General features: G+C 48.0%; 1 protein-coding gene across 2 annotated transcripts in view; it reads right to left on the bottom strand.

Annotated features, from left to right (window-relative positions):
- NEMP2 (nuclear envelope integral membrane protein 2) overlaps positions 1–12157 on the bottom strand; it is a 31505-nt gene extending 19348 nt beyond the window's left edge. For both annotated transcript variants that reach the window (XM_081581214.1, XM_081581213.1), the window contains exon 1: positions 11927–12157. In XM_081581214.1, the coding sequence (XP_081437340.1) occupies positions 11927–12029 (103 nt within the window). In that variant the 5' untranslated portion in view covers positions 12030–12157. The remainder of the gene's footprint in view (positions 1–11926) is intronic.
- Positions 12158–13444: the final 1287 nt, after the last annotated feature.

Raw genomic sequence — 13444 nt, 5'->3', positions numbered from 1 at the left:
CATGCACTTGGATGAATGTAAAGGACTGCTAGCTGGTCGGCTCCCAGAACCGCCTCAATCCACCCCCACCCCCACCCCCCTATCCTCTTACCAGCACATGGACCTTTTAGGAACATCAGTCAGAGCATATCGTTTACCTGCTCAACCACCCCCTCCCCAAATGACTTCACAAAGCAAAACCTGCTCTCCTTTCCTGGGACCCAGGTACCTCTGACCTTCCCTCTGGCCATATCGGTCTTCCTGTCCTCAGGACGCTGAGCTGTCCCTGCCTCAAGCTTTCCTGCATGCGGTTTCCTCCGCTTGCAACTGATTTCCCCAGATGTTGGCCGAGTTTCTCCTTCCAATAGATAACATTTGTGTGCTCAAACGTCCCCTTCTCAGCAAGGCTTTCTCTGACCCTGCTGTCTAAAACGGCACACTCCAAACCCTCCCTTCTTACTCTGCTTTCTTCTCTTCATATTACATACATATTTTTTAGTTGACACTCTCCCTTCACGAAGTTCGGGACACGGCATGTTCATTACTGTATCCCAACATTTAAGCATTCGTCTTTTCCACGTGTGCTGTAATTCCAGAGGACTAGTGGGTTACTTGGGCATGCAGAGTTGACCTAGTGAAGGCAAGGCTGTCTCGCTGTATCTCACTGTGTGCACTGTTTGCTGAAGCCATGGTAGGCAAGGCACGAGCAGGGAAGCTGGAAGAGAACTCGAGGAGCCGTAGGAATTGCAGACACGCTGTATTCTCTTCTCTCGTGGTTGACCCAGAGGACACAGCCATAACGCAGCCATAACGCAGCCACAACGCAGTCACAACGTAGCCACAACGTAGCCACAAGGTCTTTTTCAGGTGGAGCTTATATATGCTAATAGAACAAAAGTAACCTGTGGCCAGCTGGGTAACTTGTAATGTGCATGCGCAGTGCTGTAAGTGATCTCAGCTATTACATCATCATTATTTACAAAATGTGGGGCAAGAGAGCCTGACTATGCCATCTCGGCTAATCTGCTCTTTCCCTACAATGGCCAGTCTTCACTATGAGCCTGGCTAGTGCTGGCACCATAAGCGGGGGTGCTCTCCAGGCTCCTCTTGAAGCAACCTGATGCTGGACACCTGTCCAGCCTGCACCATGGCCATCCCACCCACAGAACCTGCAGGCTCCACCGCCTCTTCCCTACCCAGCATCCACATGCCCTGAACTAAAGGGTGAGAGCTCTAACCCTTAACATCCCTTGAGCTGGGAACCATCTTATTTTTCCTCACCAGGCAGAGGAGGGCAGCGGGAAACAAGAGGTGGGAATCTGCTTGTTTTCGTTGTACTCGACACGGTAGGCCAGTGAATTCTGTGTAAGGGACCTCCCAGCTGGAGGACGAGAACTTGCTCTGACGTCACCTGGTCTTCAACGGATTAAGGAAAGCACAGATAGAGGCAGGCTGTCCTGATTTTTGACACCTACAGATCCACTACTAAGAGCATGTTGCAAACAGCGTCTCCCCTGGAATTCTCCAGAGCAACGTCTGGCTTTGGAGGTGAGACTGACGTTGAATTCACATCAAACAAGAGACATCACAGACAAGGCGCTGGCATTTCGTGATGTCCTCTGGCTGCTCTCACTGTTACCACCTGTCTCCTGAGGTGACTGCATCTCAATCAACCCACACAAGAATTCCTAACTACCTAAGGAACTAGAAACTCAAGCCACGAGAAACCACAACCCTAGCTCCAAGGGAATTCACTCCAAAGGAGTCTTCAGTCATGGACTAGTTGGACCAGCGTAAGACAGTAACTTTGACAACCAAGATTCTTAACACAGCTGGCCTACTGCCTTCCTAGAGGGAACCAGATCTTTCATTTTAGATCATTTATAAAGGTCATGTCTCTCCTAATCCTCGCCTCCTTTCAGTTATCTTCTTCTAGAGACATTTCATTAGGCAGTTTCTACTTCCTCTACCTCCACCTGAGGGTGGGAAACAACAACTGTAGCCAGCTTGACTGATTAGCTGAACTTTGTCACCTGTCCAAGCCCTGACACTGAAGGCTATGAGGCTGCGGGCGCGTCTGCAGGGGTCATTTATTCATGTAGCCTCGGTCTTTGCCCATTCATTCAGGTAACACTGAAACTTCCTGGTGGTTGATTGGGCAAATGGAAATATATCACAATAACAGCAACATCCCCTTACAAGGCAATCCAGAAAACAAAAGGGAACTTCTAAGGATTCATACAAACGTCATAACAATCATTCACTCGGTCAGAAAACAGTAACACCTGCCCAGAAAGAGCCGCTGCTTCCCCCGGAGCTGAAACACATATCCTTCCCAGCAGGTTCCCTCCACCCCCATAATCTTGGGCACTCACTTCTTCAAGCCTGATTCAGGTCAGGAGAATGGTGGGCAAGTGTGGGCCCAGCTCTGCCTCAATTCCCAAGCACCTAGGAGCATCTGCGAACTTGACCCTGAGTGCCATCCTTACTATGACGACCCAGCAAGGCCACCACCAAGCACAGCCCTCCTTAACCACCTGCAGTCCTCAGCAGGCTCTCCTGAACCTTTCAATAACCCCGACTTCCAGAGAACAGTGTATTTCTGGCCATTAGTGGCCAAACTGCTATGATGAAGCTCAGTTCTTTACATTACCAAAGGATTTGAGTCAGGGTTCCCTTTACCACTGAGATCCCTTTATACCACTCAATTTGAAAATATTTAATCTAATGTTAGGACTACATATCATATATAAAAGAGACTGCTTCACATCACTTGCTTCAACCAATAAATTTAAAATTACTCTTCCGTACTACTTTTGTCATTTATTAGTTTTCCTAAAGGTGTAAGGATATAATTAAAGAGTTTAGTCATAAACTAAACTTACCTTTTAAGGTAAAAATATTCAGTCAAAACTTCAAAAAAGGGCAAGTAGTACTTAAACCTACTTACAGAATATGCTAAAAATAAAAAGCACAAACACTCTTCAGGTCTTTGCAGATTTTAAACAATCTCCAATGTAAAAATATTTCAGCAATGTTCCTTCTGAAAATTTAACCTCATATGCCCTTATGGGAAAACATATCTTCAGATGAAATTATAATAGAATAATAAAATCACTTATTAAATCAGGCTGCCACTTTCCCATCTGGCCTATATGACTGCTTTTCTTTTGGGATAAGGAAAGGGAGGGAGAAGAGTTAAAAAGCAATAAACTTGAACTCCTGAGAGTTCGCAGGGCAGGAGGATTTTTTGGGGTATTATTTTGTAAGTTCAAATTCAAACTAATTAGCAAGTAGTATCAAAGTTACAAAGGAACTTCTCTATTAACCGTACCTGCTGTTTTTCTAACCTGGCTTGAATATGAATCTTGATTTTCATTTCTCCAAGAAGGTGCATAGAGAATGAAACTGAAGCTATCATATGCGAGTGCATATTCCAGTCTGATTTTAACTTCAAGTATTGATTTTCTTCCCCATGGATGAATTTGGAAGCTGTGGTTTCAAATGGCCTATCACTATGGTTCAATCCTGGGAATTCATTGCAGTGGCCTGAACTTCATCTAAGGACCTTGCCCACTGGTTCCAAACTCCTGGTGACTTTTGGTTTGAAGGTTCCTTCCTCTCGGGCAGACAACCATCTACCCCTCCTGTATCAACTGCCTCTGACTTTCCTCCAAATGGTGAGCCAGAAAGCTGTTCTGGCCTCAGTCTGGGTGTTCTCCATTCCATGGAAGAGTGTGTAAGGGTGTGTGTGTGTGTGTGTGTGTGTGTTATGAAGACAGATTTCTAGAACAGGAAGTATCATCTAATCCAAGCATCTCACATTATAGCTGGGCCCTGTTTTTGAAAACAAAGTACCAGCTGTTTGATTTCAGGTTTCTCATAAAACTGACTGACTGAGCAGCAATGGTTCTCAGACCCAGTCAGCCTAGTTCAGAGGTTCCAATATCAGCGGTGTCCAGGACACTTCAGTTTGAGCTGTAAAGTCCATCTGAAACAGCAAGTGTTACGGTAAGGATACAGAAGTTGCCATTTTTCTTAGCTCTGGGCTAGAATTTTATCAGCTCAATGGGCATCCTGTACATCTTAGAACAAAAGCATTTATAGATGATCTGATAAGCAAAATAAAGTTGACAGTGTCAACACTAGAAGTGGTAACAGTAAAAACCTGAAAAACAATGGGTTCTTTGAGGCAAATAAAAGTAAAGGCAGCATACACAGTGTATGAGAGTGCCTGTCAATGAGGAGATGTGGGTTCAATCCCTGGTCCAGGAAGATTCCACATACCTCGGAGTAACTAAGCCTGTGTGCCACTACTGAGCCTACACTCTATAGAGTCCACAGCCACAACTGAAAAAGCCTACGCATCCTAGAGCCTGTGCTCCACAACAAGAAAAGCCTTTACAATGAGAAGCCTGCACACCCCAATGAAGAGAAGCATCCGCTCATATCACAACTAGAGAAGAGCATGAGCAGTAACAAAGATCCAGCAAAGCCAAAAAAAAAAAAAAAATTAATGAAAAAAAAGATTCCCTTAAAAAGAGAAAAAGGTAAGGAAAATATTGGAGAACATTCAGCAACAGAAGATTTTTGTTTTACTGATGAGAAAACTATGGCCCTTAAAGATTATCTGCCTGGACCAAGGTAATCCTACAAGTGAGCGGCTGAATGTAATGACCGAAGAAGAAATCAAAGTTCTGGATGCTGGTCCAGGCTACTTACAATGTTCTGGCTGCTGCCATGCTCCGAAACTCTTTCTTAGACAGATCTATGCTTTATTTTTTTCATCAGTATATACTGGTTACCTCTCTTACTACCAAGCCCTCTTCTGTAAAATGGGTATATAAATAGTTCCTACCCTATAGGGCTACTATGGGTATTACATAAGATAACGCAATCAAAGCACTTTTAACACTGCCTAGTACAAAGTAAACACTTGACAAACTTCCATTCAATGAAAACTGATCTAAAATAGCCCCCCAAGTACCTCACTGTGAGATTACCAGGAGTTGGCAGCTCCAGCTGAAAATCTGGTAATTGCCTTCATTCACAGACAATTCTGATTTTACCAGAAAATCCTGATTTTACTTTACCACTATAAGCCCACACCTGGGTGCCTCCCTTGCAACCAAAGGTGGGCAAAAAAATGAAGAGAAGTTAGTGGACAGTGAGTCCAGGAAATCTGTCAAAGTGTTAGGTAGTTAGAACAGGAAACAGGAGTCCAAAATGGCGGTGGCTAAAAGACAAGGAAGGGAAAAGCCTGCGAAAATAGAACAAAGGAAGGTCCAAGGAAGGTCCGAGGACCTGAGTGAGAACCTCAGGTAGAATGCACTCCTGGCTAAGCCCAATTTGCATAGGGCAGGCCCAGGGGAAGAAAAAAACATATAAAAAGAGGAGCCAAAGCGCTCTTTCTCTAGCGTGCTCCACCACCCCTCCGCCTAACCCCCCCCCCCGGCCCCGCGCGCGCTCGCGTGCTCCCCCACTCTTCTCTAAGCGACTTTGGGTTGGCATGCCCTCACACTTCGAAGATGGAATCTCCTGCTATCTTCTAAATAAAATAGAGCTGTAACACTGATTTGTCTAAGAGCTATATAACATGGTCTGTCCAAGCCCCGAGAGCTGTGACCCGCTGAGGGCTTTAATGTCCGTCACTCCAAATCTTTGTTGTGATGAGACAGCCGAGGAGCATACACTCACCTGACATCTATGGTGCCATGACTCGGATTTAACCTGACTGAAGCAACCTAGGCGCGGCCCCCCGCAAGGAGGAGGCCAAGCACAGCAGGAGCTCAACTCAGCGAAAGCTCTGAAAGCTTCCGTGGTTGAAGTGGAACACGAAAAAAACCCAGCGCAAGGGAAGTGACACGAGGTCCATCGTGCTGGAAACCGGGACACCAAAAGACGAACTCAGCAGAAAGCTCACGCGACTCAGTCTGATTCCAGGAGACCTCCAGTTAAGGTAGGAGGCCCTCGCTCCTATGGCTGGAGGGACATGCCTAACGAAATCTTAAGTCCTTTACAATCTCTCGTTTCTTGTTTTCTTGAATCCCCCGTGAACAGGCGGGCGGCAGTGGGCGCAATTCAGGGACTCTGGAGAGGTTACTCCTCAGTATGTCCCAAAGGCACTATCTGCTGAGCCCCAGTAGCTGTTACTCAAGACGGTGGGGGTTCCTCTGCCCTTACTCTTCTCTGTGCCAAGGATCAGGCCAATGAAAACTGAGCTCAGGTCAGGTACTTAGCAGATTTTCCAGCAGGCTATGAAGGGGATCCCTTGGCACGTTTTTCCCGCTGCTTTTTCCTCCTGTCCTTCAGCTCTCTCCCAGGACTCAAGCCCAGCCAAAACCCATGAAGCTCAGGCTCTGATGTCTTATTGCAAAAATTCAGTGAGAGACAAAGTGATAAGTAAGAGGCAGGATTTGTTAAGATTCAGAGAGAAGCCCACTCTTGAGGGTGTGGGCCATTGCTCAGGGCAAGAGCTCGAGCCATGGAATGTGGTCTGGTTAGGTTTTTCGAGAGGGGTGAATTCATTTGCTAATGAGTGGGAGGATCATCCCAACCATTGGGGAACCACCCACTCCTTCCTCTTTTGACAGTGCCTTGGAGCTGTACTGCCACCTCTGGGTGTGTCGGTTGGCTTACAGATTGGGGATTAAGGTTTACTTGAATTTGTCTTGTCATCTTGGACCCAATTGATTTTAATCAGTTTATGATATGCCCTTATGCTATGTCATTCTTCCAAAGACTGTGCTCTGCCTCCTTCCCTCCTGTTTAATGCTCCTTTCCTCAGCCCCATCAGGGGCCCACAATGTTGCCTCTACAATCTTCTGGAGAGACAACCAGAAAATAGCTGGCCCTTGGGAAGGAAATACTGTACAATATCCAATCCCTCTAGATATTGAGCTCTTCATCTTCCATGTTTCCTACAACATGTGCAACACCAGCATCTCTTAGTGAGCCTGCTAGGGCGGGCGACAGGCACACAATGCCTGCTAGAAGTCCATCAGTTGGCATTCCTTTAAAGGCAACTGGGCTTCCAGGGATAATGTTTGCCACTTTGGGAGATAGCCCTGCAGGCTGTTTGGGCCCAAACCCCTTAATCCTACCGAGCACTGGTCACGCTGGAGATCTTGGGGACGCCCAACTCCAGTCTGGGGGTCCCAGGAGGTCATCATGCCTTGACCTGCCTAGGGATCTGGTTCTCGAAAGGTTGTCACGCCTCAATCTGCTCGGGGATCCGCTAGTCCCAGGGGTTTTACGAGGTGGTCATGCCTCGACCTGCCCAGGGACTCAATTCTCGGGAGGCCGTCACGCCTCGACCTGCCTGGGGATTCGATCTCCTAGGAGGCTGTCATGCCTCAGCCTGCCTGGGGATCTGCACCCTGACCAGGGAACGCCTGGCTCTCAGGTTGAAACAGCACTGGGTAGGATAAGCTTCAGAAAGACTCACCGCTAAGAAAGTCCACCCATGGAAACAGAAGGAAGCCTATTACTTGTGGGACTGTGCACAGGTCTCAGCAATAACTCAGGAGCCCAATGAGAATGCCATTGCCTTTCTGGAAAGGCTAAAAGAGGCCCTCCAAAAGTTTACCAATCTGGACTTAGACTCTTATGAGGGACAGGTGATTTTAAAGGACAAATTCCTGTCCCAATGTGCATCAGATATCAGAATTAAGTTACAACAGCTACAGCAGCAGGACCCTGCTGCCTCTTTAGATGAGATGATCCAGACAGCCACCAATACCTTTTATAACAGAACAGGAGAAGGAGGCCAAGGCCCAGGAGAGGGAGAGAAGGAAAGAGACAAGGCATGCCCAGATGCTGGCCGCCCTCCAGGGAAGCCCTATAGCAAACTCCGAGTCCTTGAAGGACAAGGCACGAGGCAAATGCCTAATCTGTAGACAGGCGGGTCATTGGGCCAAAGAGTGTCCAAATTGTGACAAGTCTCCTAGAATGGCTTGCCACAAATGCCATCAACTGGGACACTGGGCGGCACTCTGCCCTCGGGACCCAAGAGCCTCAAGGTCAAGCGCCAAGCCTTCCCTCACGATGGTTCAACAGGACTGAAGTGGCCCGATCCAGCCAGTCCGCCTGTCACAGATAACCATCAGGGACTGGAGCCAAGGGTGAAACTGGATGTGGCAGGTAGGTCAGAGAATTTCTTGGTTGACACAGGGGCTACCTACTCTGTCTTGATCTCCTACTCCAGAGCCTTCTCCTCCCAAACCTGTACCATTTTAGGTGCTACAGGAAAAGCAACTACTAAAAGATTCACCCAAGCACTTCTTTGTTGCTGGGATGGACAAATATTTTCCCACCAGTTTCTGGTGGTCCCTGAGTGTCCTACTCCGTTATTGGGAAGAGATATACTCACTAAACTGGGGACCACCATTGTGATGGGAAGCTTTTCAGCCCCTAGGGCCCTACAGCTTCTGATTACTATTGAAGAACCCATTACACCTTCTCCAATAGAGAGGGACCAAAAACTATGGGAGGACAAAATTAATCCCCACGTGTGGGACCAGAGAATTCCTGGACAAGCCCACCAAGCTGAACCGGTCATCATTGTCCTCCAACGTCCCACTCAGTTTCCTAACCGAAAACAATATCCCCTCAAAACAGAGGCTCAGGAGGGACTACAGCCTTTAATAAATAAATTCCTTGCTTGCGGGCTATTGGTCCCCACCAGTTCGCCATGTAACACCCCAATCCTCTCAGTAAAGAAAAAGGATGGAACCTGGAGAATGGTTCAAGATCTCCGGATCATAAATGAAGCTGTAGCCCCCCTCCATCCCACAGTACCCAATCCCGATGTAATCCTGGGAGAAATCCCACCCAGTGCCAAGTGGTTTACAGTCTTGGACCTCAAAGATGCATTTTTTTTTTTCGCATACTACTGGCTAAAGAATCCCAATATCTTTTTGCTTTTGAGTGGGAAGCCCCGGAGAAAAACACCAACAGATGACTTGGACAGTTTACTTCACGGGTTCAGAGATAGCCCCCACCTGTTTGGACAGGCCCTTAGCCAGGATCTCCTAGATTTGGACCTGGGACCTAATGGGAAAATATTACAATACGTAGATGACCTACTAATCTGCTCTCCAGATGAGAAAAATGCCCAACAACATGCAATTCAGGTTCTAAACTTTTTGGCAGAAAGGGGATATAAAGTCTCGCATGCTAAGGCACAAATGGTCAAGACAAAAGTCACTTACCTGGGAGTTCAGATTACACATGGGTCTAGGAGGCACTCCTCTGATCGGGTACAAGGAATCCTCCAGTTGCCCTCCCCCACAACTCGAAAACATTTGTGAGCTTTCCTGGGGCTAACTGGATATTGTAGAATCTGGAAACCCAACTATGGTCTAATTGCCTAGCCCTTATGTGAAAGCTTAAAGGGACGAGATGATTCAACTCCACTGATGTGGGGAACTCCTCAAAAGAAGGCAGAGGCTACATTAAAACAGGCCTTAACTCAGGCACCTGCCTTGAGGTTGCCAGACCCAGAAAAAGCATTCCAACTTTATGTCCATGAAAGAGAGGGAATAGCCTTGGGAGTGTTAACCCAAAGGCTGGGGTCTGAGCCCCAGCCTGCAGCTTACTTATCCAAAAGACTCGATCCAACCGCCCAAGGCTGGCCCCCCTGCCTCTGAAATCTTGCAGCTATTGCAATCATGGTAGAAGATGCTTTAAAACTGTCCTTTGGAGGCAAACTATTTTTACCAGCCACCAAGTAAAACAACTCCTAAATGGGAGAGGCCATTTATGGATGTCTGATCAAAGAATCCTGAGATATCAAGTAATGCTGATGGAAAATCCAGGCCTCACTATGTCCCCTTGTGAGGTTCTTAACCCAGCCACCCTCCTGCCTACCCCTGAGGGCTCTCTCCCCTTTCACTCTCGTCTAGAAACCTTGGACCACTGGACAAAACCCTGAGAGGGATTGTCAGAAGATCCTCTGACCAATCCTGAGGAAATCTGGTACACTGATGGAAGCAGCTTTGTCTTAGACGGAAAAAGAAGAGCCAGATATGCAGTAGTCTCCAATTTTGAGACCATAGAGGCTAAGCCTCTACCACCAGCAGTCAAGGTACCAGGACACAACTCCTGGATTCACTACTCACGAGTCAAGCCGTGGAAGAAAACAGAAGAGGACACTCAATACACCTGTGAGCCCCTGGGAGATCTCAGATACCTATTCAGAACTACAAATGAGTGCCATTCTAATGAACACCCCCAAAATCTGATTTCTGGGGATAAAATTTCCGAGGATAGCTCTAAAGAGCCAACACAGCTTGACAGTGATTGTACTCCAAAACAGACAGGAGATAGATCTTCTGATCCCTGAGCAAGGAAGGACTTGAGCCATCCTGGAGATGAATTTGGAATTGGCTAATGCCCCTACTAGTCTTTGTTATGCCATATTGATGCTGTTTATGATTGTTCCATGTATTATCAATTGTCTAACCTGTTTTGTCTCTGCTCAGGTCAACAAGCTACAACATGCAGTGCCAGTTCAACTAAGATATAAAACTACAGCCAACCGTGGAAAATATCACTCACCCTTAGATGGACACCACTATGAGGAATCTGAGGCCTGAGACTAGCAAGAGGGGGAGGCCCAATACCCCTTGCCATCCCAATTCAGCAGGAAGTAGCCAGAAAGACCTCGACACCCCTATTTCCAAAGAATTGGGCCTCCCATTTCTTGAGGGGGGAATGTTAGGTAGTTAGGAAACAGGAGTCCAAAATGGCCGTGGCTAAAAGGCAATGAAGGGAAAAGCCCGCGAAAATAGAACAAAGGAAGGTCCGAGGACCTGAGTGAGAACTTCAGGTAGAACAGCACTCCTGGCTAAACCCAATTTGCATAGGGCAGACTCAGAGGGAAGAAAAAAACATAAAGAGGAGCCAAGCCAAAGCGTGTTCTCTCTTGCTCTCTCTTGCTGTCTCTCTCACATGCGCGCGCCCCCACTCTTCGCGTCTTTGGGTCAGCATGCCCTTATGCTTCGAGGATGGAATATCCTGCTATCCTCTAAATAAAATAGAGCTGTAACACTGATTTGTCTAAGAGCTATATAACATGGTCTGTCCAAGACCCTAGAGCTGTGACCCGCCAAGGGCTTTAATGTCCATCACTCCAAATCTTTGTTGTGACGAGACAGAACCGAGGAGCATACACTCGCCTGACAAAAAGATTTAATGGGGAAAATTAATGAAATAGAAATGTTAAGCTTATAGCAAATTTGTAGCAGAACTGAAGTTAGAACTCTTGCCCTGCCCAGAGTCAGGATCTTGACAGCACTCCACCACCAGCAGCAGCTACCATTCCCTGTTTCCTCTGTACCAGGCATTGTGCACACGTTACACATCACAACAATCCTGTGAAATATTATCCGTGTTTTACACGTGACCAGTAGTGGCTTGACTGACTCCAGGTCACAGAACTAGTCAGGGCAGCAGAATTTCAGTGTAATTCTAAAGCTAAGCTTTTACCATCCCTCATCTTGAGTCCAAAGTTGCAGTTAGAGAAAGATTTTTCGACCTAAATTGATATATACAAATGTCCTGCGTTGAAAGTCTGGAGACACGGATCATCTGTAACAGAGACTGTCCTGATGTCCCTGGACAAATCAAAACTTCTCTGGGCTTTGGCTGCTTCTGTACAACGTGGGAACTGGGCCAGAATGAACTTTGCAGCTGCTCCTAATCCTAAAATCCAGTCCCCAGCAGGGTCCAGCGGAGCCCAAGCAGGCGGTCAGGGAGGTCGCGCTAGCGGAGGGAGCCTTAAACCAGGCAGGGACACGCCGCCGCCGGGGCGGGGAGACCCGGGGTCGCCGCCGGAAGCCGGGCCGGGAGGTTGGGGTGGGAGGGGACGAAGCGGGGGGAAGGGCGACAGGCGGCCGGAGAGCGAGGGAGCATGCGCGCGCCCGCGGCCCGTGCCCGCGCTTACCTGACAAGGCCGCCGCCTCCTCCTCGTGCTCGGCGCCCGCGGGCTGCGCGGCCAGAGGCGGCAGCCAGAGCAGCAGCCAGCACGTCTCGGCGGGTAGCCTCATGCCGCTCGAGGGGCAGCTGCGCGCGGCCCTGGGGGGAGGGGGACGGGGCTCCTTGGGCGAGAGCAGCGGAAATGGCGCGGGGCGCTGGAGGAGAGCGGGGGGCGGGGCGGCCTGCCCGCGGGAAGGGCGGAGGTCCCGCCTCCCCACGGCGGAGGAAGAGTGCGGCCGCCGCCCAGCCTCCGCCCAGCCGGGCTCCGCCCCGTCTACCCTGGAGGCTCTGGGGCCCAAAGGGACTGTCTGAATTGTGCTGAAACCTGCCCTGACCCCCGACTGCGGAGCTTTAGGGCTCAGTTTTCAGAGTTCCCTTACGTGACATCCCAGGAAGGCTGAGGCCTTTCAGTTCAGTTCAGTCGCTCCGTCGTGTCCGACTCTTAGTGACCCCATGGGCTGCAGCACGTCAGGCTTCCCTGTCCATCACCAACTCTTGGAGCTTGCTCAAACTCCGGTCCATCCAGTTGGTGATACCATCCAACCATCTCATCCTCTGTCGTCCCCTTCTGCCGTCAATCTTCAGCAACCCCCTTACTTATAAAAAAAATAATAAAAATCAATTCATCTTTCATTTCCCTTTTTGTTTATAACAATAACAAATTGGCAATTAGGTTGCTTAAACACACTGACTGCTCACATTTCAGTATAAAGAGCATGTAAAACAGTCTCTCGAAGACTCTTGAGAGTCCCATGGACTGCAAGGAGATGCAACCAGTCCATCCTAAAGGAGATCAGTCCTGGGTGTTCATTGGAAGGACTGATGTTGAAGCTGAAACTCCAATACTTTGGCTACCTCATGCGAAGAGTTAACTCATTGGAAAAGACCCTGATGCTGGGAAGGATTGGGGGCAGGAGGAGAAGGGGACGACAGAGGATGAGATGGCTGGATGGCATCACCGACTCAATGGACATGGGTTTGGGTAGACTCCGGGAGTTGGTGATGGACAGGGAGGCCTGGCGTGCTGCGATTCATGGGGTCGCAAAGAGTCGGACACGACTGAGCGACTGAACTGAACTGAACACATTCTCTCACCAGTATAACATACCCCTTGAAATTAGCTTGTGTGTGTGTGTGTGTTTTAAAAGATACAGAGAACAGATTGGTGGTTGCCGCGGAGGGGGTGGGGAGATGAGGGAACTGGGTGAAGGTGGTCAAAAGGTGCAAACTTCTAGTTATAAGTTCTGAGGGTGTAATGGTGACTAAGTTAACAATACTGTAACCTATATTTGAAAACTTCTGACAGCAGATCTTAGAAGTTCTCATCATTTAAACAAAAGTGTGCAACTCGGAGGAAGTCGATGTTAAATAAATTGATTATATTTACAATATATACATACATCAAATCCCTATGTTGTACCCCTAAAACAAGCACAATGTTATGTATGCCAATCATATCTCAATAAAACTGGAAAAATATCGACTG

Source organism: Giraffa tippelskirchi, chromosome 3 (assembly GCF_054371585.1).
Source record: "Giraffa tippelskirchi isolate mGirTip1 chromosome 3, T2T-mGirTip1v1.2.pri, whole genome shotgun sequence".
In the NCBI taxonomy this organism is placed as follows: Eukaryota; Metazoa; Chordata; class Mammalia; order Artiodactyla; family Giraffidae; genus Giraffa; species Giraffa tippelskirchi.
This window is presented reverse-complemented; position numbering and strand designations above follow the sequence as displayed.